At 36.3% G+C, this 27638-nt stretch overlaps 1 protein-coding gene across 6 annotated transcripts in view; it reads left to right on the top strand.

Moving 5' to 3' along the window:
• The first annotated feature begins 895 nt into the window (after positions 1-895).
• The window catches only part of rapgef1b (Rap guanine nucleotide exchange factor (GEF) 1b), a 45461-nt gene continuing 18718 nt past the window's right edge, over positions 896-27638 (top strand). For 2 of the 6 annotated variants that reach the window (XM_058758326.1, XM_058758325.1), the window contains exons 1-8: positions 896-1235; positions 18262-18404; positions 20652-20830; positions 20963-21119; positions 21204-21292; positions 22973-23125; positions 24971-25033; positions 26666-26786. In XM_058758326.1, coding sequence (XP_058614309.1) covers positions 1208-1235; positions 18262-18404; positions 20652-20830; positions 20963-21119; positions 21204-21292; positions 22973-23125; positions 24971-25033; positions 26666-26786 — 933 coding nt within the window. In that variant the 5' untranslated portion in view covers positions 896-1207. The remainder of the gene's footprint in view (positions 1236-18261; positions 18405-20651; positions 20831-20962; positions 21120-21203; positions 21293-22972; positions 23126-24970; positions 25034-26665; positions 26787-27638) is intronic. The other 4 variants (XM_058758328.1, XM_058758327.1, XM_058758329.1 and 1 more) reach the window with 3 other exon arrangements.

The raw sequence follows: 27638 nt of genomic DNA, 5'->3' as shown, positions 1-27638 counted from the left end.
ATTATGAGTATAGATTGTGCAAAAAAAAAAAAAAAAAAGTGTAAAAATGTTTTATTTCAGTATGTATGCGTACATCTCATTTTCTATCATTAAATAGTGAAAATTACGTATATATCTATAATTTATTGACCATCTTTCTATACCCATATCAGTAGACCACTAGCCAGTAACAATGAAATATAATAAAGAGACTAGTAGCAAATGACTACTGGTTTGCTTACTGTGACATAAAAATAAATACCATTTGTGACCCTGAAGCACAAAAGCAGTCATAAGTAGCACGGATGTATTTGTAGCAATACCCAACAATACATTGTATGGGTCAAAATTATTGATTTTTCTTTCATGCCAAAAATCATTAGGACATTAAGTAAAGATCATGTTCCATGAAATGTCCTACCTTAAATTTATCAAAACTTAAATTTTGCTTAATAATATGCATTGCTAAGGACTTAATTTGGACAACTTTAAAGGCGATTTTCTCAATATTTTGACTTTTTTGCACCCTCAGATTCCAGATTTTCAAATAGTTGTATCTCAGCCAAATATTGTCCTATCATAACAAATCGTATCTATTCAGCTTTCAGATGATGTTTAAAAAAATTGACCCTTATGTCTGGTTTTGTGGTCCAGGGTCACATTTAATTTTAAGGAATAAATGTCAAAACCGCTTGGAATATAGAGCAGAAATCGTATGGACTGTTTTTATTCTAGCTTTAATTTGTTATTTTCAGAGTTTGATAGCTTTCACTGACAAACATCTCATTTTGTGCTCCACAGAACAAAGAAACTAAAACTTCTTTTGAATGACACTAAAGATATTGAATAACGTACGTGTTTTAGCTCAATTATTCCCGTCGATCTGACAGCAAACAATCCCGTTTTCATCCCTGTAGCTCGTGATTCCAGTCAGAGAGCGGCGCTGTGTTCGCATCCCAATGGATCCACAGGACGGGACTCGACACACACACACACACACACACACACACAAGCAGTAGCGTTCACTGTCTGTCTGTCGCCAGCGTGTGCATGTGAACGGATTCTTGCCCTTTTTTTTTTTTAAACCAGGGATCTACGGCCACACGGACCCAGTACGTCAAAATGTGTGGCTGAAGAACACAACTCGGGATTACTGTGGTCTAAATCCCCTATTTTGTCTTTCTGTGACTCTCCAAACTGAGGATTTGCTCCGTCCAGCGCAGCGATCATGTCGGGGAAAATAGAAAGCAAGCACGGTAAGCGCGAACCGGCCCGTTGAGTCTGTAGGCCCGGTTAGATCGCACTTTAACAGCTCCTCACTCTGTAATCAATGCATTTAATGCTCTTTTTAAGTATGCACCAAATGCACGGGTCTCTAATGTGTATTTCCACCTAGAAATAGTGGAATAAATCAGTGTCCGTTAGCACGCGCTAGCGCCCGCTGGGGACCCAGAGCTCGCGCTGGCGCACGGGACATTTAAACGGGATCATCCCGGTGCTTTTCAACCGAGAGACGCATGCAAACGAGCAGAGGCAGTTCTGTCTTGCTGTCTGTGCAATTAAAGATGTATTTATCAATCCTTGCTCACATGCAAACACTACAGCAGCAGCAGTTAGAGACTCTCCACTGTAGCCTGCTGCTGTTGTCAATCTCATGCTCAGACAGACTGATTTTACACACAGACAGAAATAAATTACGAGTTTAATGCAATGTTGTGCACAGGTTTATTTAATTTTCATGCATTTTAGTCTTGTTTACTGTGCGATTAGGTTGCACAGTTTGTCTTAAAACTATTTAAAGGGTTCATATGTGCTTTTTGTATTTGTTGTGTTCTTACATTAAGATATGTGAAACTATTCTTAAAAGAGCAGTTGACAAATAACATGAGTTTGAATGTTAGGTCAAATTCACATGCACAGCAAAACCGATGTGCTGTTTTTCAATATTTTATTAACATTTAATATTTGCACATCACTTAAATAGTCCTGATTTTTTTTATGTAGTAAAAAGATTTCATAAAAGCATCATTTATTATTCAAATGTTAAGTAGTAAGTTTTAGATGCAAGACTGGATGTGATGTATCCAAATGCAAATATGGTTTTTGGTGTGACAGTATTGCCTTTGTCATGTTTGTTGTGCAGGAGGCGGCATTTGTCATTATTTGGGAGTTAAATATATTGAATTTGTCAGTCTCGTTGGCTTTGTTTAGACAGAGTTGGATGCTGTGGATATGACAACACAGACTGGAGACTGTGTGTGTGTGTCATCTGTCTCTCTAGATGTGTCTATCTGGTTGTGGTGAGTCTAGTAACGGAAAGCGACAGGAGGTTTCTTTCGGCGGTGGGAAGGAAACTCAATCCCCCTGATCACCTCACCCTAAACAGCTGTCCTGGACGCCCGGATCGGGTCAGGGTTTAGGGTGAGGCCGCAGGGGAAGTTTTGTTGTTGCTCAGTGGATATTGCCGTAATAAAAAGCTCATTTTCGGTTAATGACTGTTACTAAGAATGAACAATGCAGTATATCAGTTACTATATCGTTACTGACCAGTACAGTTTTTTGAAGTGATTTCCTTAGCAATCAAGCTGTTTTCTTAGTGAAATGGAAGTGCTCTCTTTGTGGGAAAGGAAAGAATGCGTATCCCGAGGCGTTACTCACCTGAACATTCCTTTGTGACACACCTGAAAGGCACATTTTAGCAGGACTGAATGTGTTTGAGCCTCATACATCATGTTAGGGCACTCCTATTTGAGAATGGACCTAATTCGAACAATATACGGACATAATTTGGCTGTTTTATTCAAGTCAGGGAGGTTTTGTGAAGTTGCATTCCTTGCATGTTTTGTTCAGGTCCACGTTGTGTCCTGTCTTGTATCGACCTGTAGGAAGTCTACGGGACGGGTATGTGTGCGCTCACCCATGCGCTCGAATACACCCGCTTTGTTTGTTTTGAAGGTTTGTGTGTTTGGTTACCGGGTCGCCTGTTTGTCTTTTGTGCGTTCTGTTGGTCAGGCGAATCGATGGACGTTTCGGATAAATCTAAAGCCAGCCCGAATCAACAAGAGCAGAGTGTGCAAACCGACTCTGTGAGAGCGTATGACGTAATTCTCGGCATCAACATGTTTCTCTGTCGCCGTGGATACGATGACCTGATGTCACAATGGCACTGTCATTCATGCACAAATATTAAAACCGTTCACCTGCTTTGAACTAACCTCCCTCTGTCTGCCTCTCTCTTTCTCTGTGGCGCTCAACAAAACCAGGAAGCTGATTTGACCTCCCTCAACTTCCTTACTACAGTGAGAAAATGAACTTTGGGGAGGAAAATGAGCGTGTGAGAAATCTTGGGATCATGCGCTCATGGATGATTTTAAAGGAATAGTTCAGTGAAAATGAAAAATGTTGTCATTTTCTCACCCTAATGTCGATACAAACTTTCTTATGGAAGCCCGTTTCAACCACAGAATAAATACTTGAAATTTTATTATCTCAGTTCTGACTTTTTTTCTCACAGTTCAGACAATTGTGTGTTACAAAGTCAGAATTGCAAGATATAAACTCGCATTTCTGACTTTTTTCTTCATAAAGTCAGATTGTTAGATACAAACTTGTAAAGAATTTTTTTTTTTTAACAATTTGTAGCCTACTTTATAACTTGCAATTGTAAGTTTACATCTCACAATTCAGACATTTTGCCCTCAGAATCGCATGCTATAAACTCTCGCAATTGAGGAAAAAAGTCAGAATTGTGAGGACAAATTCACAATTGTGAGGAAAAAAAGTCAGAATTGGGAGTTTATATCTTGCAATTGACTTTTTTCCCCAGATTTGTGAGTTTATATAATTTAATTCTTAGAAAAAGTCAGAATTTAAACTGAGATGCCAATTTTTTTTTTCTCCCCATAAATTTCTATACTTAATTTGTTTAAAAAAAGAACATTGTTTCATAATTTCTCCCTTTATGTTCCATGAAACATCATGACAAAATTCTCCTTTTTTGCAAGAAACAATTTCTTCAATACTTAAAATAGGTTTTCTGCAGAAATCATGTCATGGTTTTATCGTGCCCTGTGTATATATGAGCAGTTCTGAGGAATCGTCTGTGTGTTTTCATGTGGTTGAGAGATTGTGACATTCTCAAAATAACTCTACTGTAATAATGTGTCGTGTATTCGGTGGGTGTTTTGGATGTATTTCTGAGTAGTTGCATCGCTATGCAAATCCCTGACAACACAATTATTTATAAGTGCGCATGGATGTGTAATGTATTTGGTTGGGTGTGTGTGTGTTTATTTATGAATAGTTGCATTGCTATGTAAATCCCAGACAACAAAGTGTGTGTGTGTGAATGCTCACATGTACATGCTTGTGTCTTAAACACAGTCTAGCAGTAAACTGAGAGATAACATAGTACTGAGAAATTCAGACATGACAGATTAAGACTAGTGCATGTCTTGGCAGGATGAGAAATTGTGCGTGTGTGTATATATATATATATCCATGATAATTTTGTTGGCAATCTAAAATTAAGCTTTATTTAGCAATATAAAATTGTCAGTTTATTTGCAAAGCGCTTTTCACAATACACATAGGCCTAAATATATACTCAAATAAATGTGTACATTATAGATGTAAAAAAATAAATAAATATATGCTCAAATGAGTGTATATATATATTATGTTTATAATGATTTTGTTGGCAAAATAAATTTTGCAATGTAAAATAAAATTTATTTCCAACACTATTCACAAGACATATTTGTTTGCATGTTATTGTGTATGAATTAAGTGATTATTGCAATGTTTTTTGGGAGGTGGGGGGATAATTTGAGCTACATTTTGCAAATCAGTCTACACTGGAAAAAAAATTGATTTGAAAACCATTTTCAATCAGAAATTGCTAGTAAATTTCACAAACAATGACAAAGATATATGGCAAGTAACACACTGGATTGAGAAATTTTGAAGTAGAAACAATGAAATTGTAGGCTATTTTATTAATCTTTGATTTATTTACAACTTTGAAGAATCATTTTTTTAAAGTGTAAATCAAGTTTTATTGTGAATATTTAAGTGGTTGTCATTGTGATTCTTTCTGATTTGTGAAACAATTTGAGTGGTTTTCCAAATTGGTCTAAATCGACTTGTGAACTGGTCTAAGTCAAATTTTAATGGAGTTGTTCATTTGAGCAAATCAGTTTTTTTTTTTTGCATCTTCACTTACAAGAACATTTAGCCACACAGAGTCATTTCAGGGATGTCACATTCCCCAAAGTCTTCATTCTAATGGGGTTTTATAGTAAAGTAAAATAATATGATGAAGCAATCTTCACTCATGCCGATCTAAAATAAATTTGGTTTTGAATGAATCTGCTAACTTGATGGGCTTTATTTGGCTGTAGTTTCTAATTCCTGATTGGTTTTGAGTGTACTACATTCTGATTGGTTGTTGGAGACATTTTGGCCTTTGATTGGCCAGAATAAGTGCAGAATTATTTTAAGTCGTCTCTGGCCACTTGTTTTTCATCCCAAAACTGTAATTTGGGGTTTTAGAGAAATGAGTGCAGTAGATTACTAGAATGAAAAACATGCTCTTACTATACCGAGCTTCAGTAATTAGATGGTGCTTGCGCCGTGTGTGCGTGTGTATGTGGACTTACAGGGCTTTGTGGGAATAAAGTACGGAACGGATAGATGCGAGATTGAGAATTTGAAGCGCTCCGCTCTGATTTGAGCTGTATTATCTGATGTCTGCTGCTTTTTTCTCCTGTAATGGAGGTTTAAAATGTATTGACCGGTTTTCCGTTGTCTTTTTCCAGATCGGTGTAATTTCGTTTGCACTGTTTTCCATGCCGTAGGCTTTATCGATCATTTCTCACATGTCAGGCAGTTGTTCATCTGCGGATCTAGACCACCATTGCTCCATAGTTCCTTTTGGAATCGGGATGTTTTGGCATTCCAACATCATCCTGCTCACATGGAACTCTGAGACGACGGACTTCTCTGCAGTTCTGTTTGAGTTTATTTTTAGATTCCACTCGGTTTTGATGTCTGAGTCAGGCTGGGTCATGGGATTCGACTGAGGGTGACTAACCACAAACCCTGAGTGATGTCTCTGATCCTGGATGCTTATTTCTGACTTCCGCTAGTGACCTGGATGTGGATGGACAGCAGGCTGATGTCTTGGGGCTTGAAGGAAATGTCCAATATCACCTCAAAAAATCCCTGTTCATACGACTGAAGAAAGTCTAAATCAGTACAGTAACCAGAACTTGTCCAGGTTCTACATGGGGAACAGCAGTCGGAGAACCCAACCTCTTCTAGAGGAGACGGACTATTTTTATACAGGAGAAGCAGATACAGGTGAGAACGGATGGGCTGAAATTCCATACAGGAAAGATTTGAATTGATCAGGGTCATTGTAGAGTTTATGTGGAGGCATTTGGACTTTGTTTTCTGATGTAACAGGTGTAATATATAATATTATGGCAGGATGGACTTTGCATTTGTTCGCTTGGAATTTATGTGTGAAGTTTAACATTGCACTTTTGAGATTTCATTAGACGTAGGTGTACTTTGGTTTTAATGACTCCAATTGGACATTGAAGGATACAAATGTTGTCATATTCCTGTCCATTTGCTTGTTGGTTTCGATTGTTCGATTCAGGTTTTGGACGTCAGTTTGCTTATCTTGAAGGCTGGATGTTTATATTCTTCTTAAAAATCTGAATTTGGATGTTTTGGAGTTTATGTATCAGACTGTAATGCTATGATATTTTAATATATTGTGGTACAGATCACAGAATGATTGTTATTTATGTACTGTTATTATTTTTGTTAGTGTTACATTAATACATTAATCGCTCTCTTTTAAAAAATGTGCAAGCAAGTTCGTCTCCAACAAAAAGAGTATTTCTGGGAATACAGAAGCTTCTGATGTGAAATTCCAGGGACATTCCTCCCCGTTCCAGTTGTGTGGCTTTTGTCTAAGTGCTCATTTCATCCAGTCAAACTCTGGGTGGATCCAACCCAAAGATCAGCGTCCAGAAACAGCCATGCAGAGAAAGTCTTTCAGGTTGTGCAGGAGATGAATGAGTTGGTCATTTTGAGTGATCCGTGTGGGTTATTTAGGATTCAGGGCATTTAGTGGATTGAGGAGAGTTTGTCTAAACAGGAAAAAATGTTGGTTTTGCAGACAAATAGTTCTGATACCTGCATCTGAAACATTGTATTTAACTTTCTACTTTATCATTGAAACATGCACCTTTGCTGTGCCAGCGTCTATTCAAGGCCTGTAAGTCCAAAATAGGACATTGAGAACTGCTGATGGCAGAACCTTGGATCGTATTAAACCGTCGGCAATTGGGTTCTGTGTAACTCAAGCCAAACATCTGGGTTCATATTGTGCTATCGAAGCATCCTGTCTTATTTAGAGGATAGAAATGATCGTTTTACCCTATAGTTTCAGTGTGCCAGTTTTTAGACGTTTCATGCTGAAATAGAGCTCTCCACTAGGAGTGAAAACTAGAAGTGAAAATGTCAAATGTATAAGAAAAAGAAAATAACTCGCATTGACTGATTCAATTACATTTAACATTTAGTAGTTCATTCATTCCCTCGTAAAAGACGATTAATCTGTAATTCCATTTGTTAACCCGATTTACATCTGTAATCTAGTGTGGTTCCGAGTGAAACAGGAAAAAATTTAAGAACTTAATTTTATCCTTTGACTGGATTATGAAAAGTGGGCATGGCATTTAGGGCTGCACGATAAATCACATGCGATTGTCATGCGCTTCTCGTCAGTAAAGCCGGTTCTGTGATTAGTAGTAAATCTCCATCACGTGCATTCAGATGGAGCGGCATTTAATACACGGAGCCGTAGATCACTGGCAAGCTACGCAATATCACGTTCATAATCGCAGATGAATCGCATTCGATTATGTACACGATATTGCGTAGCTTGTATTAAATGCCGCTCCATCTGAATGCACGTGTTGGAGATTTACTACTAATCACAGAACCGGCTTTACTGACGAGATGTGCATGACAATCGCATGTGATTTATCGTGCAGCCCTAGTGGCATTGCAGAATTGAGTCAGGTGGTTGAGGGGGAGGGGTTAAAAATAGGTGGACTTGTTGATATCATCAGAAAAGGAAAGTTGTTTAGTTGAGTGTTTTGATAAAAAATTGCGATGTGTGTTTGAAATAATGTTTACTAATGAATTGTTCACAATAAGACAAGAAACTTGAGTTAATTTTGATTTCGTGATGATTAAGTAAATGAATGGGTCAGAGATGAAAGCATCAAAACATTAAAAAGTTTAGGCTAATACAGCTTTTTTTTTCCTATTAGAATGTTCCTGTTTAATTATATTTTTTTTCTAAGGAAAAAATAATGATTATCATACATTTTACCAGGATTTACAGAAAAAATGTTATTTGTGTAATAATAGTAAAAAAAATCTAGTCAAGAATCATTAGATGACATTAAAAGACTCAAACTAAATAATTGTCAATTGTGTTCATTTTATATCTTTACTAATCTTTGTCATTATTCCTTAAACCACTAGGTTTTACCTATTTTTCAGCAATACCTTTTTAATCATTTAAAATATAATAAAAACTTAGTATGATCACTTACTATTTTATATAGATTTTTATTTTTATTTTATATGAGTTCAGTTCAAAATGTTTTCATTTTTACATAAATATATCTGTTATGCTGAATGATGATATAATCCATATTTTGACATTTCATTTTCACAAACGTTATTTGAAACATTAAAGTAGACTTGACTTGTGTTTAATAAGCATTTTATGCATATAAAATCACTTCTGTTATTTTGGGATGTCTCATCTTTGACCTGCACATTATTGTTTTGAATTCTCATGATCATTAATCTTGGCGCTGTTGCTTTGGTTCAAGGCAGATGATGCTTTATGATTTTTTTAATGGTCTTGGAGAAAATGAATGGGGAAAATACTTCTATTAGATGTCATCCAAGGCCAGACAGAGAGAGTTTAGAGCCGGAACAGCGTTTGAGAACAGGATACGGCTCTCTGGAGAAGTGTGTGTGTGTGTGTGTGGGAGATAGCGAGTGAAGGATAACGAGTGTTTTGCGTTCGGAAATGATAATCCTCATGCATTTCTCCCATTGCTGCGCTGTCATTGGCTCTCAGGCTGCGTAATGCTGTGTTTACCAAACAGAAACTATTAAAACCCCATCAGTCCTGACGTACAGTCTGTCTGCCTACCTGACACTTTGACTGTCTCGAAGACACAAACGCTCTCAGAAGCGCAGAGGACTGAAGTGGAGTTTGTGAAAGCACCTTCATTATTTTGTTCCTGTCAGGTTCAGGGGTTTATTGGATATTTCCAAAACATCACGACAAACAGAATTTGTATTGAAATGTCACTAGGCACAATAGTGTAGTTGCATTATAGGAAAAATATGAGCAGACACAGTTGTTGTTTGATGTCGTTGCACATTGTTTCATAGGAATTGTCTTAATGATTTTTACAGTAGTTTCTTTTGTTAACATTAGTTTACATGATTGAATGTTTGTACAATGAATACTTCTGTAGTGTTTATTAATCTAAGTTCATGTTATTTTCAACAATTATTAATATATTTTTTGAAATCGGAAGATTAGCAAATGTTGCAACAAACTTAAAAGCAGTGTTGTTAGTATCATTGAGATACGATTATAGTTTGTTAATATTTTGAATTAAATTTTATTTATGCATTTTCATTTTAATTTCAGTTAAAGATTTTGTTGTTTTTCATCATTTTTATTAGATTTTGTTGTTTTTAAATATTAGTTTTTATTAATTTTTTTATTACAGTTTTAGTCCTTTTAGTACATCAAGTTAAAATAACAGAAATGTTGCCTTGAAAACTAGCTGAAATAAAGTTTAAAGTTTTTATTTGATTTCAGTTACCATTTTATTTCAAGTAATGCAGATGTTTTTTTTTATGGATTTAGTTATAATAATATATAGCTAACCATGCTAACATATATCAGCCTACATAACAATGAATTCATTGGACAGCAACTTAGCGTTTAATTGTTTATATAAAACTACATTTAGACTAAGAAACTTTGAGTAGAATTTTAATTGGAGGAAATGAAATTCTAATGTGTGGACTGTGTCTCTTTTAAGAGTTTGTTTTGTGTCGTAGACGTTAGTGACACTTGCTCAGAGAGGACACAGGAGTTAATTTCAGCTGACACACGTCAATCACATGTGTCACTTTGCTTATGTCACCGTGGCAACAGAGTCAGTGTGTGTGTGTGTGATATTGCGTAAAGCAGAAGGGCAGAAATAGATTAGGACCACAGTGTGTGTTTGATGGAATGTGGAACTCTAGATGAGAGGATGACGCCTGTGTGTTTAATCATGGCTGAGCCATACAGATAAAAACAGATCAAAAATAAGACTTAAAAAAGCTCTTTTTGGATATTTAACATGCATATTAATTTATATTGAAATTTATTTAATATTGCAGCATACATAGTCACAAGTTTGGAATAATTAATTTTTCTGATGTTTTTGAAAGAAATCTCTTATGTTCACCAAGGCTGCAGTTATTTGATAAAAAAAATACAGTACTAAGAGAGAGAGAGAGATTAATGTTATCTCTGTGAGTCTGTGTGTCTCTCAATAGTGTTCGGCAGCAATGTCTAGTTATAGTGAAACTTTAAGTTCTTTTTCTTCACGAACAGCGCTGTTGTTGTTGTTACCTCGCTTGTGAGAAGTCATGTAGTTTTTAAGTTGTTAAACTATGTTACTGATAAAATCGTCAGAGTAGCGCTAACAACATTAGCGCATATATGTTAACGTGTGTGCAAACTGTATGTGCGTCAGTGAGGGAGAGATAGAGTATGTGCATTCCGTACATAATGTGGCAAAAACATGGACGTGATCTGTCGTTTTAATTTTTTTGATTACTACATTTATTTGTTTAGCCAGTGTCGTTGTGGGTTTTGGTTCTTCTGCTGTAAGGACCTTTGAAATAACTCAAATCATTTTGCGAAGTGATATGATCATGTAATGCGGTCAAGACCTGCCTGGAACTACGTTCACTGTGCGTTTCCCTGAAAATAATTGCACACCTTAGAATGTTCGTCAGCCAATCAGATTCAAGCATTCATCGGCCCCGTAGTATAAAGAATTTTATATTTGGATGAACGATCCCTTTAAGAACCCTATGACATCAAAATGAAAGTTGATGTCTTTTATTGTTAGTTTTGGAGCCCTGCTGTGGGAATGTGTTTGCATTTGTCACGTGAAAACAGAGACTGTCTTTCCTGAATCTAAATCCTGCGCACACACACACACACACACACACACTCTTCCAAACCGGGTTAGTAAGCGTGTTCTGATAAGTCAACTGTGCGCTGTCTGCTGTCCTTCGGCTGGCGGCACACGTGTGTTTTTTTTCTCTTGAGTAAGTCTGTGCGCATCATGTCTGCTCCAGTAACCCACTTCACCTCCTCCTCTTCCTCCTCCTCCTCCTCCTGTCGTCTTCGCAGCTCGTTTATGACTCGCTTGATAGCGTTTCCTGTCGGATTGTGTGGGTAGATTCATGCCTACATCTGAGACGCTCACTGTCACAAGAGCATGTTATCAAGATCATATTGCAAATTTACACTCATGTGCAAGTAATTCTGATTCTTACCTCTCAGTATCTTTATCCTTTTTAAACTAATTATCTGGTTTACACCCAATACTTATGTTTCTGAAACTCGCAATAAAGAGGCTTCACAGTCATAGACATGAATTCATGCCTTTTTTTAAATCGGAAGAGTATATATTTTAAAAATATAAAAATTTTAATATATATTTTTTAAAAATACAATATTCAGAATATATTTGTGACCATATTGATATATTAGTTAAATTATTTTTTGTTTTATTATTAGTTATTGTGTCTACATTTTTTGTGTATATATTGGTATTAGTTTTGTTTGTTTATTATACTTTAAAGGGGTGGTTTACTGCGATTTCACTTTTTTCATTTTAAATAGTGTGTAATGTTGCTGTTGGTGCATGAACAGTATCTACAAAGTTGCTGCGCTGAAAGTTCAACGTAAGCGGAGATATCGTCTTTTAAAAATCAGGAAGTTTAATGCCTACAAAAACGACTCATACGGAACTACAACGAGATACTTCCCGGGTTGCATACGTAAAAAACCCATACATTTGCATCAGCCCCTCCCTCCGGAACATGCCAAAGAGGGGGCAAGGCCATGTTCTGCGGCTTTGTCGAAGAGGAAGAGTTATAGTGGAGAGTTGTAGCCATGCCGTCGAAACGGTGTTATTTTCACCCAGCTGTCAGGTCTTCTGTGTTCGGGCTTCCTAGGATGCTGTAGTTCGTCAGCAATGGTTAAAATTTATGTTTGATTATGTTCCTGACAATTACAATCCTAATTTAGCTCTCTGTGCTGCGCATTTTACGGAAGACAGCTTCCAGAATCTACACGAGTTCAATGCCGGATTCACACAGAAACTATTACTAAAACATGGAGCGGTTCCGACTTTAAAACCAGAGGCAGCAGTTGTTGGGCCACGACCTGTAAGTAAGATTTCATAATTTTAAATGTATTTGCATGTATAATTTCAGACGTAATGTTTTAGTTTTATCAAGGACGTAAACAAATGCCAACGCTGGCTTTAGTAGCCAGTTAGTTAAATGCTATTTCGTGTGTCTATGACAAACGCGTACAAACATTTTGGACCCGAATTTGTAATTATTTGATCAAGAACGTAAACACAAGCCAGCGCTGTTTGGTTATAGTAGCCAGTTAGTTCGATGCTATTTTGTGTGTATAAGACAAACGTGTACAAACTTAAAAAAATGATATGTAATCACAACAGCAAACTTCCATTCAGAAACGTTTGTAAGAGCCGTGCTTGCAGAAGTTCTGCTTGACTCTCTTCATTACCGCTTTCTGGGTCTGATTCTGGCTCAAACTGATACGGCAATATTGACACCATTATTTACATTTGACCGGAGCACATGCATCTGTCGCCCGTGAAGGTGATGGGCGTGAAGTTTCCGGACAATGTGCAGTACGCAGTTTAGCCAATCACAACACACCGGCCCAACTAACCAATCTGAGCCCATCGCCTGTTTCTGAGGGAGTGGTTTCAGAGAATCAGGAAGTCAACCGGTCGTTCAAATGACAGAGGAGAAAGCGGCTTACAATAAAGATGAAATATATGAAAAATAAGGTGTTTTTTAACAAACGAAACACGAAGACATGTTATATTGCACCCCATAAACACAATCAAGCAAAGAAAAAAAGCAGTAAACCACCCCTTTAAGAGACTTTGAAGGACTTTTGTAACATGGACCAAGAAAACTTTAACTAACATTAACAAAGATTAATAAAAAGAATCTTTTGTGCACAAAACAAACTTTTGCTCATTGTTAGTACATTTTAGCTAAAGCACTAACTAAGCTTAACAAATTAGGCCTTGGTGTAAAGTGTTACTGAATATTAAACTGATCATTTAAACTAATAATATTTTTATTAGTTATCTTTTTAACTAATTTATTTTATTAGTTTTTAATAGGTTAGTTATCATAGTATTAGTTTTTGCATTTTATTGTATTTGTATTATACTTTAAGAAACAATTGTTTTTCAGGACAGACTTTGAAAGATTGTTTTGTAAATCGGACAGAGTAAAACTTTATTGAATTTTTATGGTTCACTAACAAAAATAACAAAGGTTAATAAATGCATTTAACTAGTACTAGTATTAGCATTTTTGTATTTTTATTGTATTTGTATTAGGGGTGCACCGATCCGATATTCAGTATCGGTATCGGCTCCGATATTGGCATTTTCTGCCGGAACGGGGTATCAGTCAGAAGAGACCAATCCAAATCTGATATTGTGGGTATACTATTGTGTTATTGTTAAGCCCCACAAAAGCCACAAACACATTATAAAACACCATAAAGTTTTCGGTGTTGCTTTAAGCGCATCATTCTACACAAGGGATGCGCATAAGCGCTTTGTGCCTCTCTGTATTTGGAGCCTTTCATATCATATAGGGGTGGGAGAAAAAAATTTATTCACCTAACTATTGCGATTCTTTTTAAAACGATTTAAAAATCGATTGGTTTACCTCAGAATAGATTTTATTTCATTATTTTTCCTAAGAGGTGGTGGGGAGAAGTTAGCGCTTTGTAATTCCAACAGAGGGCGAAATAAGTGTGTTGGACTCGGAGCAGCACCGCACAGACGATCAGCGTATGACATCAAAGTACGGTGCTTTGATGTCATACAGCGATTGGTCTGCGTGCACAGTGCCGCTGCAGTAGATGACGTCATATACGTTTAAAGCCGGTGCGAGAAAGCAAAACCATGACGGAGGCAGAGGATCAAACCTCTTCCAGAATTCTTTCTGCATCTTCAAGTTTTCAATGCCAACTGCTGGGAAAACATGACTAAAACGGTATGCAAAGTAACATAGCACTTTATTTTATTTCAGAAAGAATTTTTTTTTCTGCTCATTTTGTTGAACATTTGACTGTAGTTCAGGGTTTTGCTACTTTAAAGTTTCATGGTTCAAGGTACTTTAAATATACACTGTGTAGCTATGTGTATGCTCCTAAAATAAAAGTTTAGAAAAATGTGATGCACTACATCGCAATACATATCATATCGGCACCCAAGTATCGTGATAGTATCGAATTGGGAGGTAGGTGTATCATCCCATCCCTAGTATCATAATACTTTTGCGCAATGAAAGATTATTAATAGCCTTTCTTGTTCATCTTATCCAATCATATGTTTCTGCCTCATTACTGTGCTATACATTTAAAAGAAATGTCTTTTAATTTTACAGTATATATATTTATATATAAATATATTAGTTGTTTTTCATGAATGTATTTTACAACAATTTGTATTTTTGTCATAGATTATAATTATATATGCATTCATTTGTTGTCAGAATTTTTGGTATCGGATCGGGATCGGTTCTGAAAAGTGGTATCGAGCCACCCCTAATTTGCATTATACTTTAAGAGATGGTGACCTTTGAGGGACATGTTTTGTAAGATGGACCCAGAAAAAAACTTTAATTTTATTTATTTAATTTTTAATTTTTATTTTTTATCACAAGTACAGTTAAGGAATATTTAATAGTTACGTAAATATAATATTATTTAGTCTGTTTTGAATTTTATAAAATATTTGTATTTATTGAATGGTATAGCTTGTGAAGCTTCAAAGGCAACAAACTTAAATATTACCACTAATATTAAAAACTTATATTTAGGGCTTTATTGAAATGAGTTGCTTTAAATATGATTACTAGTAATAAATTGCTTGGAAAGCACTATTTAAAATAGAAACACTGTTCTATTTTAGCGTATACCTAATAATTTTGACTGTAATATGTGAAAAAATATTTTAAAGTTTGTGATTTTAACAAACAAAAACGAGCACTTACCAAATTCACAATGTATAATGTAAGATACGATTGTGTGTTTGTGTGTGTTTTATCCATGACACTGTGTTCCAGAGGTCAGTGCTCTTTGTTGTAAAGAGGATGGGCAGCACAGGAAGTGCTCCTGTTCGCTGGAGCCAGACAGGAAGTTGATGGGTAGGTCTGAAGCCAAAGCAGGAAGTGGTGGCTGTGACCTGCAGGTGACATGAGTTAGGAGTAATTGTATGTGTAATATGCTTGCATGCTGAAGCAGACCTTGAACCAGAGATCGGGGAATGCAGTCCACTGCTGTGAGGTCACAGGACAGGAAGTGATTCAGGATTTGGGCGTGGCTTCCTATTCCTGAATTCATTTTTCTAGCGACTGGCCATGTGTTTAGACACGTGTGTTCATTAGTGTGTAATGGACATGGTTTGAAGGACGTAGCTAATATCTGATGCCTCCCTCTCTGTTTTTCCGTCAATCTATATCATCAGCATTCCATTAAAGACAGTAAAAACACTCCCTCAGGCGGAAAGAGCGAGGGAAGTGTGCTATAGTTGAACTTTCAGAGCAGTACTTTAGCCTGTCTGTTGAAATACTCTGCATTTAGTGGAATTGAATTGACAGTCACTTACTCAGACTTAAAGCACAGCATCAGGGTTACCCATAATGCATTTCAATTAGGCCTTACGCCATTTTTGCATCTTTCCAAATCTAATCACAGGTATTTGTTAGAACTGGCATATGTAAAATAAAAAAAAATAATAATTTTATTATTCGCGTCATTCTATCCCTGTCAATATTTGCCTTAAAGAATCATGCGATAAAATGTATAATTCTAATGTTTTCTTAGGCTGAATGTGTATTAAGCTTATACTGTAAGTGTCATCAGCAAAAAAGGAAATTCAATTATTTGGATGATAATTAATCGCTAAGACAGAGATAGTTCTGGCTATGATAATGAATGAACGAATTACAACAGTAATAGTTGTGTTTTATAATAATATATGCACTAAACCAAAAATTGTACTTAATTTAACTTAATTACTAATTTTTGTCATGTTAATGAGTTTTGCAGATGAAGCCTTGTTGATCCAGTGCTTTCTGATCTTTTACACTAATTATTTCTAGTTTTAGAAACTGGTTTGAGTTATTTTTTGCAATGTAGATCGCTTTGGATAAAAGCGTTTGCCAAATGTAAATGTATTGTAGTATATGAAAGATACTCTGTGGATTCTGGTGGTTGTTTGTAGGGTTATTGTCGAAAACTAAAACCATAAAAATAGTTTTTTGGAAAGTTTATTGTGGTAAAAAAAAAGAAAAAAAAGAACTTGAGTTTATTTTATTTCAGCTAGATGCCACAAAATCTTTTCTTATTTTATTTAGTTTAAGCTGAATTGCAAAATAACTAAAAACAAACAAACAAAAAAACATTGTATACAAATTTCTTTAAAAAAAGCAACAAAATTACTAACACTTACATTTTAAATGAAAATGGAAACTAAAAAAAAAACGAATTCATAATATTAACAAAAACTTTATAGTGTATGAATGATACTATAATCATAGTGATTGTTAGTCATCACTGCATGTAAAACCATCCTTTTAATTGCACAATAATTGGTCTGAGTCATAGCTACATTATCTTTGTGTGACACACCCTCCTACACGCTCAGTATTGTATTGTAAAGATTGACTGGTGAGTGCTGGTGTGTAATATGGATCTGCAGAATGGATTTTAGTGGTGGCTACTGTTAATATACTACATTACCCACGCTTCACTGCTTTTGCTTTCAGCCTACAGGCCTTAATACGCCCACCGTGTTTGTGTGTGTGTGTGAGGGTAATTGAGAGTTGTATGTGTGTGTATTAGAGCATAATGGCTCCACCCATGTTAGTTACAATACGACTTTTCCGTTTTACCCAGAAGGCATTGTTCTGAGCACGCTCTGAACGGAAAGGCAGAGCCCTTTTCTGCAACAATGGCTGTCAATATACACACCAAAACACACACATGACATGTAATTTCCTGCGTTTTTGCTAAAAATGACACACTTTAAACAAGTGTTTTGCTGCTGTACCTTTAAGATTCCGACCTCTATTATGATTAGATGAACACTACAAAGTGCCATACTACACACTGTTGTTTATCACAGTGGGCTGAAGCTCCTAAATACTGCATAATTGTTGTGTAAATCTGGGCATGTGGGCTGTGATATCATAATCATAATGATTTCTGAATGAGCTGTGCTGCTTAGTTTGTGTCAGTGGGTGAATGGGAATTGAGCATCATATGTGAGAGTATTTTTTTAACAGCAGATCTTTCTTTGAACCGGGAGATAAATTCAGAAATACACCAGCAGCTTATGTGTGCAGCGTCTCTCTCTCTTCTCTCTATAATTATGGCCCATAAAATTCCAATTATGATAAAACCCCACAGACGGGGATTCTAGTTTAAGTAATTGCCTGTGGGAGAACGTTTGTTTATCGTCAGCAAGGCTTTAAACTTGTATGTTTATTTGTATAGTTTAATTGTGTTGATTATATAAAATGACTCTGATCTTACATTGATTGCAGGTTGTAAATACCCCACCCTCCTCTTTTAGTGACAGATCGTCCTTCTAAACGTATCTGTCATCTCTCTGATAACCAAAACACTGCTGTGAGTTTGTCGGAGATGAAGCCAGAATAAATGAACTGAATTGTCTGGAGTTTTTTTTGTCTGTGACAGCCAAAAGATTTTTTGATGAAAAGCATCGCTGTCTTTTATTCCTTTTGTTTGCTTGTTTTATGAACTTATCCTTTGTTTTTGTTGTTTTCCAGAATCCCAGAAGTCTCACCTCTCCTCTTTCACAATGAAACTGATGAAATTTCATTCCCCGAAGATTAAACGAACTCCATCTAAGAAAAGCAAACAGCTCCAGCCAGAGCCTACGGTGACGACTCCAGAGAAACCTGTCAACAAGGTAGAGCAACTCTATCCACTCCCTTAGAGTTCATCGATAAATATTAATTTTACCACATTAAACATGAACTTTCCACCCTCCTACATCTACAGTAATAATAATAAAACCCTCTCAGCTGTACAGTAACTCTACAGTTGCTCTGTATCTATGAATATTATGCAGTAAATCTACTGCTACTCTACCTAAACTCTACAGTAACTCTGTTGCTGCTCTATCACTGCAAACATCAACTGCATCTACAGTAAACCTCTTGCTGCTCTACCACAGTAAACATTAACTTTACACCATCAGAACTCTACCGTAACCTTACTCCACCTCTACATCAGCGCTCCGACCATTTAATAATCACTCCGCTCCGAGTTCACCATTTCCCGCTCCCGCTCCACTATACTCTAAAGTATTTCAGTTTGAAATATCACAGTTCTGTTCATAAAGTATATTAAAAAAAGAGAGGATAATGAAATAAAATGATTAAAATAACAGGAGAGTTTCAAAGTGGCTTATTGGAAGTGTGCAAATTTTTTTCCCTACTACATGCCAAGCTAATATCAGCATTAAAATGTATAATTGCTGCTTTTTGCAGTGCCAATTTTGTTTCTGATGAAAATAACAGTACGTTTTTGTCAGTTATTTTACCTACGGATCGATGCATTTCTTACAGATTTCTGCTCATTCGAAATCAGATACAGATGAAGTAGCACTGTAAGATTACATTTGTTTGAATGCATTATTGAGAGAGCGATTGCGTGTGAATAAGTGTTTGTTTAAATCATGCTTTCACCTGGAAATATTCAGTATCGAGAAGGAAGAAAGTTACAAATTCCTTGAACTATAACTTCCTGCTCACGTCGTCATCAGCCTTCACATTCTTTTTTTTTTTTTTTTTGGAGTGATCCATTTCTATCAAGCTAGCTAAATGTTTAACATGTGAATTCTTGCTAAATATGCAGTTATATTACGGGCCATTGGCATGAATTACTGGTGATGGAGCGGCAGTGGAGTACTCTCGGAGCGAGTGAAAACCACGACACTCCGACTTTTAAAAAATCCGCTCCTCCCTCCATTCAAAAGTGCACCGCTCTGCTCACATACTCTGGTGCGCATTAACTGTATATCCTCTTAACTCTACAGCAACTCTAGTGTCGCTCTGTCTGTAAACATGAACTTTGCGCTTCAAGTAGCTCTACTGCAGTTCTATCTCTGTAAAGATTGCCTCCACACCTTTTTAGCAGTAAATAGCTCTATCTCAACTCTACAGTAACTCTATTGCTGCTCTATCACTGAAAACATCAACTGTCCATCCTTTCTTATTAATGTACCCCCAGTACTACAGTATACCTACTGCTGCTCAACCACAGTAAACATGAACTTTCCACTGTCCTACCTCTACCGTAACTCTAAACACAACTCTCTGAACGGTACGATAACTCTACAGTCACTCTGTCTGTGAACATTAAATCTGTACTCTCAATTCTTCAGTAAATCTACTGCTGCTCTACCACATTAAACATGAACATTCCACCCTCAAAACTCTACAGTAACCCTGCTACTCCTCTACATCTGTACACATTAACTCTATACCCTTTTGCAACTGTCTGTGAAGTTATTCGTTCTACAGTAGCTCTACTGAAGCTCTGTCTCTATAAAGGTTACCTCCACACCTTCTCTATACTGCTGCTCTATCTTAGTTCTACAGTAAATCTTTTGCCACTCTATCACTGTAAACATCAACTACATCCTTAGTACTCCACAGTAACCTTACTGCCGCTCTGCATCAGTACAAATTAATTATATAACCACTTAACTCTACAGCAACTCTAGTGCCGCTCTATCAGCAAATATTAACTGTGTACTTTTAAGGTCCTTGCACACTGAGTCAGAAATTTTCATATGCGTTTTTTTTTTTTTTTTTTTTTTTTGTATTCGTCATCCTCTCCTATCATAATGCTTGCTGCGGATGCGAAAATGCAGAAAATCGAACCTGGTCCAAATTTTTTTATGATGGACGGAACTTTTGGAGGCAGTGTGTAAACATGATTGACACAACGTGAGGTCGTGTTTATTTTTTAACATACGAGAATTTCGGACTCACTGTGCAAAGATCTTAATTAGTAAAGTAGCTCTATTGTCGCTCTGTGTATATAGTTTAAACCCACAGCTTCTTAGCTGTATATTAACACTGCGACTGCTCTGTTTCTATTGCTGCTCTATCACCTCAAAAATCAGCTTTCCACTCTCTTTCAACAGAAGGTGAGTCGGTTGGAGGAACAGGAGAAGGAGGTGGTGAGTGCTCTACGTTACTTTAAGACGATTGTGGACAAGATGAGCGTCGATACGAAAGTATTGCAGATGCTTCCTGGTTCTGCTAGTAAAATTTTGGAGGCCATATTGCCTCTGATGCAAGTAGAGGCTCGGATACAGCACAGGTGAGTGTACCAGCATTAACAAAACAATATTAACATGGTATTTTGACATGTACCATGGTAATACCGTGGTTTTCTTTGCATGCAGCCCTCACTCCATTTTTCTTATATTAAAATCCTTCTCTCTTACCGCAGCTCGGCTGTGTCCTCCTGTCATAACCGCGTCTATCAAAGTTTGGCGAATCTCATTCGCTGGTCCGACCAGGTGATGCTGGAGGGCATCGACCTCGACGACAAGGACACTGTGGCAACCGTCACCACGGTGATCAAAGCTGTGCTGGATGGTGTGAAGGTGAGGGGATGAGAAGTGCATCTCTGACAAGGTTAAAACAACACGAGCATATTTATAACCCAAGGGGATGTGTGTTTGTAACAGGAGCTGGTGAAACTAACTATAGAGAAACAGGAGCAACCATCCCCGACGTCCCCCAGCAAACCAGCGCTTCCTGTGGCCAAAGCGGAGAGGTACAGTCATAAAGGCCGATATGAATTTACCTATTTTGCATAGTGACAGATACAGGTGCATCTCAATGAATTAGAATGTTGTGGAAAAGTTCATTTATTTCAGTAAATCAACCCAAATTGTGAAACTCGTGTATTAAATCAATTCAGTGCACACAGACTGAAGTAGTTTAAGTCTTTGGTTCTTTTAATTGTGATGATTTTGGCTCACATTTAACAAAAACCCACCAATTCACTATCTCAACAAATTAGAATACTTCATAAGACCTATAAAAAAAACAACATTTTTAGTGAATTGTTGGCCTTCTGGAAAGTATGTTCATTTACTGTATATGTACTTAATACTTGGTAGGGGCTCCTTTTGCTTTAATTACTGCCTCAATTCGGCGTGGCATGGAGGTGATCAGTTTGTGGCACTGCTGAGGTGGTATGGAAGCCCAGGTTTCTTTGACAGTGACCTTCAGCTCATCTGCATTGTTGGGTCTGGTGTCTCTCATTTTCCTCTTGACAATACTCCATAGATTCTCTATGGGGTTCAGGTCTGGTGAGTTTGCTGGCCAGTCAAGCACACCAACACCATGGTCATTTAACCAACTTTTGGTGCTTTTGGCAGTGTGGGCAGGTGCCAAATCCTGCTGGAAAATTAAATCAGCATCTTTAAAAAGCTGGTCAGCAGAAGGAAGCATGAAGTGCTCCAAATTTTCTTGGTAAACAGGTGCAGTGACTTTGGTTTTCAAAAAACACAATGGACCAACACCAGCAGATGACATTGCACCCCAAATCATCACAGACTGTGGAAACTTAACACTGGACTTCAAGCAACTTGGGCTATGAGCTTCTCCACCCTTCCTCCAGACTCTAGGACCTTGGTTTCCAAATGAAATACTAAACTTGCTCTCATCTGAAAAGAGGACTTTGGACCACTGGGCAACAGTCCAGTTCTTCTTCTCCTTAGCCCAGGTAAGACGCCTCTGACGTTGTCTGTGGTTCAGGAGTGGCTTAACAAGAGGAATACGACAACTGTAGCCAAATTCCTTGACACGTCTGTGTGTGTGGTGGCTCTTGATGCCTTGACCCCAGCCTCAGTCCATTCCTTGTGAAGTTCACCCAAATTCTTGAATCGATTTTGCTTGACAATCCTCATAAGGCTGCGGTTCTCTCGGTTGGTTGTGCATCTTTTTCTTCCACACTTTTTCCTTCCATTCAACTTTCTGTTAACATGCTTGGATACAGCACTCTGTGAACAGCCAGCTTCTTTGGCAATGAATGTTTGTGGCTTACTCTCCTTGTGAAGGGTGTCAATGATTGTCTTCTGGACAACTGTCAGATCAGCAGTCTTCCTCATGATTGTGTAGCCTAGTGAACCAAACTGAGAGACCATTTTGAAGGCTCAGGAAACATTTGCAGGTGTTTTGAGTTGATTAGCTGATTGGCATGTCACCATATTCTAATTTGTTGAGAGTGAATTGTGAATTTAATTTTTGTTAAATGTGAGCCAAAATCATCACAATTAAAAGAACCAAAGACTTCAACTACTTCAGTCTGTGTGCATTGAATTTATTTAATACACGAGTTTCACAATTTGATTTGAATTACTGAAATAAATGAACTTTTCCACAACATTATAATTTATTGAGATGCACCTGTATAATAATGACAATAATGTTTGTCTCTCTATCTCAGTGTGTGTGAAAATCCTCTAACAGAACGAGAGAAGGCAATCCTGAGTAAGACCACGCCCATTGTCACGCCCACTGACAGTTTGACTGACATGTCAGAGGAAGAGGTAGCTCCGCCCAAACCTCCTCTACCCGGAGTTAAACTGGCAGAGCACAGGTGAGGGGTCGTGGCTTTAGAAATATGAAAGTATTGTTGTTTGTGGCTTCAGAAAACTCGATAGTTTCTCAAAACATTTTTAAAAAGTAAATACTTTTGGGTTTATTTTGCACACTTGAAATCAAAAGATTGAACTTGTTGCATTGTGGGACTGCTTTCTAGTAAATGTTGCCCAGAATACATATTGAATGTTAGTTTAGTATGCCATTCCAAACAGGCCTTCATATTGGTTGTGTCCCAATTCATTTAACACCTCACTGTTTCCTTTACAGCTGACAGATTAAGGTAAACTTGTGTAGTGTGTAGGATGCATTGATGGGGTGAACATCAAGTGTACTTTAGTGTGCGCTAGTTAGTGTGTGCTGTAGTGTATACTCAGGAAGTATATTAGCATGTACTATGCAGTTGCAGTATGTAGTATGTATCTTTAGTGATGGTAATTTCCCACAGATGAGTCATGTTCATTCTTAAACCTCCTTTCTTCTGCAAGCAAGTATCTAAATATATATGAATGCGAACACATCCGCCACACACACATTCATGTGACAGCATCCTCTCTCGGTGACACTTAGCTTCCGAAGCAGAAGTTTGTTTTTCCATTTACTTTTTGTCTGTGATTAGAGACACGTAGTAGTAAAATTGCATCATACACATTCTGCAAAGGTTATATATGGATGGTTGTGAGTTTATTTTTACCATCTGATGAGGAGAGATGTGTGTGGAGGGTGTATGAAATCATCTTAGCTAGTTACGCAAGTAAGAGTACATAGCATATTTCATTCGACATCAGTGAAAACTTAATATAGTTCAGAGCTGTAATTTATTCAAAATCTCACACTTCTGCAGGTCACATTTAATCTTTGTGTTTTTGCAATAGAAATTTGTGTAAATGTACATTTTCTATTAATGATGCACCAATAAATCAACTGATATTTAGGTTTTTTTTTTCTTTCAGATTCAAATTTTCAATATCAAGTTTTATTTTTATATGAAAATTCAGTTAATATGACAAATGTTAATTTAATTTCAAAAATTATTGCACATCTTATTTTGCGTTGTTAAATCAAATTATTTATATAATTTGTCATTTTTAAATATTTTAATAATTATTAATATTTATAGCCATGTTAAGTTATTTTATGGCCTTTTTAATGTCTAACTATCTATACGCAAAGCTGTTTTAATTATCTTTTTTTTTTGCATTCAGAAATCATTCATAACCTCTTAAGTAGAACAGCCTGATTTACAAAAATAGTATAATGCATAGTCAAGAAATAAGTAATTTAACCCATTTTATTGGCAATATGTTTGTTCAAGGCCGTTTGTTTTCACAATGTCTTTTTCAGTGTGTCAGTTTTGCCTTCTTCTAATTTTAGCAGAAAACCCAATATTAAATAACTGATTAAGTGGAAAACTGTAAATATCTGTAAAAATGTCAAACCTATTGGCAGTGTGTCTCTAATATTTTAATATATAATGGTGTTATATTAGCCATCAGCCACCTGCACTCATTTTTGCATCATTTTGCATCAGAATGAGCCATTATTAAACTCACAGCGTGAGATATTGAATGAACTGTACTTCCATCCCTCACAGCCTCATTTCCATTTGCGTAAAATTAAATATAGCATCAGCTCTAATTAATGTCTGTTTGTCTGTTTAGCTTATGTACCATGTTATTCTTTCAACCACTGTATCTGTTTTTCTCTCAATCTTTGCGTCTTTCAATCACACATCATCTTTGTCTTTTCTGCATTTTCATCCATTTTTGTGCATCGTTTTTCTGGAATCGTTTGTTCATCCTCTTTCTCTGTACTCTGTGATCGTTTGGTTATCCCGGGCCAGGAACAGGATGCAGTTGTGCTCCGATCCTGTTACCGGGCAGCGGAGGGCCACGGCGATGGAAACGTACGTTAGCCAATGGTGTTCTCTGTGTGCATTTTGACACAACACAGTTACACCCTTCTGCCTCCCTGATTGGACGGCGGCACTTAGCTGCATGTGCTTGTGTGGCAGTGTGCGTCCAATTGGATTGCACGTTGCAGAGTGACGGCCAATCATTGGAAAGCCTGATTGCAGTGAATTTGCATGGCTGACCAATGAGGACTGGTCTGTAAATCCTAAAAGAATGTGAATGGAATTTCTGTAATAATTAGCAGGATCCTAATGGGCATATTTTACAACACACACTGAAAATAAGTGTAAAAAGTTGTAAATAAAACATAAATAATATTTTAGTTTTCACCGAAAATACTATTTCAGTGTTTTTACTTTTCTAAATTTCTTGTTTAATTCAACATGTTACTTGCCATTTCTTTGTAATTGTTTGTAAAGTTTACTAGCAATGACTGAGTGAAAAACTATTATAGTTTTATTCATATTTTAATTAGTTTTGTTTTTTCATTTTTCATTTTATGTTAATTTTACAAAAAAAATTTTTATTTTAGTATATATTGTTTTTTTTATAGATTTTATTAATTTATTTCAATTTTAATTTGAGTTATTTTAGTATAATTAAATGAAGATGAGAAATTTTACCTTGGCAACTGGCTGAAATTACTTTTTTTTTTTTTTTTCAGTTAACATTTTTTTTCCAAGTAATGAAAATGTTTTACGGTTTTAGTTTCAGTTTTAGTTTTAGTCCCAATAGGAATGTCATAATTCTCAATAGAATACATTTCTCCTTTAGTACATCAAAAGATTATTTTCAGGATTTTTCAAATACTGTAAAATAAACCAATTAAAAGGTTAGTTCCCCCCAAAATTTAAATGTTATCATTTATTCACCCTCAAACCTGTATAAGTTTATTTCTTTTGCTGAGCACAAAAAAAAGGAAGATATTTTTAAAGAATGTTGGTAACCAAACAGTTTACGGTAGCCATTGACTTCCATAGTAGGTGGGGAAAAATACTATAGAAGTCAATGGCTACCATCAATTGTTTAGTAACCGACATTTTTTCAAAATATCATCTTTTGTGCTCAACAAAGAAAGAAACTCATACAGGTTTGGAACAACTTGAGGGTAAATGTCAGATTTTAATATTTGTGTGAACTTTCCCTTTAAATGTACAGTAGTCTGACAGTATTCTTGAACTCCTGTTAAAAGTTCTGTTTATTTAATTCAATCCTGTGAAGATTCTAATTGATTCCCATTTGGATCCTTAACATATATTTTTTCAAATTATTCCAAAAATTCCAAATGGAATCCTGTGCACATTCCGTCAGGATTGTTGACTAGCGCTGCATCCCACTGTAATCCCTCCCACTGGGAGTTCTATGATTAGTTTATTCTAATGTTTCCATGGTTACCCGCTAGAGCTTCATTGAAGTGTAAAGAATTGTCAGGGAAACCCAAGATCTGAACTCACCGCCCACACATTCCACCGCTGTGCTACTTCTGTGTGTGTGTCCAATTAAATTCCAGGCTAGACCCTCACTAACTGTGTGTGGACTGTCTGTGCTCATTTCGTTTGACCTTGTTACATTGTTTGTTTCATACTTGTGAGCTCATTTGCATATTTCTGCATACTGTGCCGTAGCCCGCCCGCTCTGCCTCCCAAGAAGCGACAGTCGGCCGCCTCCCCCACACGTGTTGCCGTGGTAGCGCCGATGAGTCGAATCCCATGTGGTCTCAACCTGCCTTCTGGAGCTCTGAGACAGGTACAGCACCTGAGCACGACCCTTGACCTTTGACCTCTCTGAGATGGCGCCGTGCCTAATCCTGATTATTGATTATTTTTTAACCACAACAATAAGCGTAATGCTGATTTCTTAACTTGAAAGTGAAGTGTGAAATATTGAATGGTGTTGAATTAAAAACTAAATCTATATTTGTTAGTTGAAATCAAGCTAAAATAAAAAAATATATAAATATAAATTTCTGGATTAGATGAGATGCTTAAATGAAAATAAACTATTTAAAAATATTTAAAGCGGTTAACAAAATTACTTGACTTATTTCATTTTAAAATAAAAGTAATTCTAAATATTATAAAAAATTTAAATACTTATAAATAAAATACTAATATAAATAAAAGAGTTAACTCTCAGAGCAGATGTAGGAAATACAAATAGAAATACTAAGGACATATATTTAATAAAGTTTTTATCCTGCCAAAAAAATCATTTTTTGCTGGTCTTAGCTGGCCAAACTGTTGCTTAGCAGGTATTAGTTTTATTATTATTAATACAAGTTCAGTAGTTGTGGCGCTGTGCAATAGTAAAATATATATTTTATATTTATATTTATGGAGTCAATTTAATGCCACATATATATGCAAAAGAATAAAGTTTTGCAAAAGAAAAATAAAGTATTGAGAGAAAAAGTTATGCAAACAAAAATAATTGCAAAAATTAAGATATAATTCATCAATGACAGTTGTAAGAGAAGCTTATGAACTTTGATTCTATTTTATCTCTGCAACACATTTTCCAGTTGCCTATGACATAATTCATTACAAAAAAAGTTATTAAACCTAATACTACCACAAAATCTAATTATTTTTGTTGAAT

This window comes from Onychostoma macrolepis, chromosome 21 (assembly GCF_012432095.1).
Source record: "Onychostoma macrolepis isolate SWU-2019 chromosome 21, ASM1243209v1, whole genome shotgun sequence".
In the NCBI taxonomy this organism is placed as follows: domain Eukaryota; kingdom Metazoa; phylum Chordata; class Actinopteri; order Cypriniformes; family Cyprinidae; genus Onychostoma; species Onychostoma macrolepis.
This window is presented reverse-complemented; position numbering and strand designations above follow the sequence as displayed.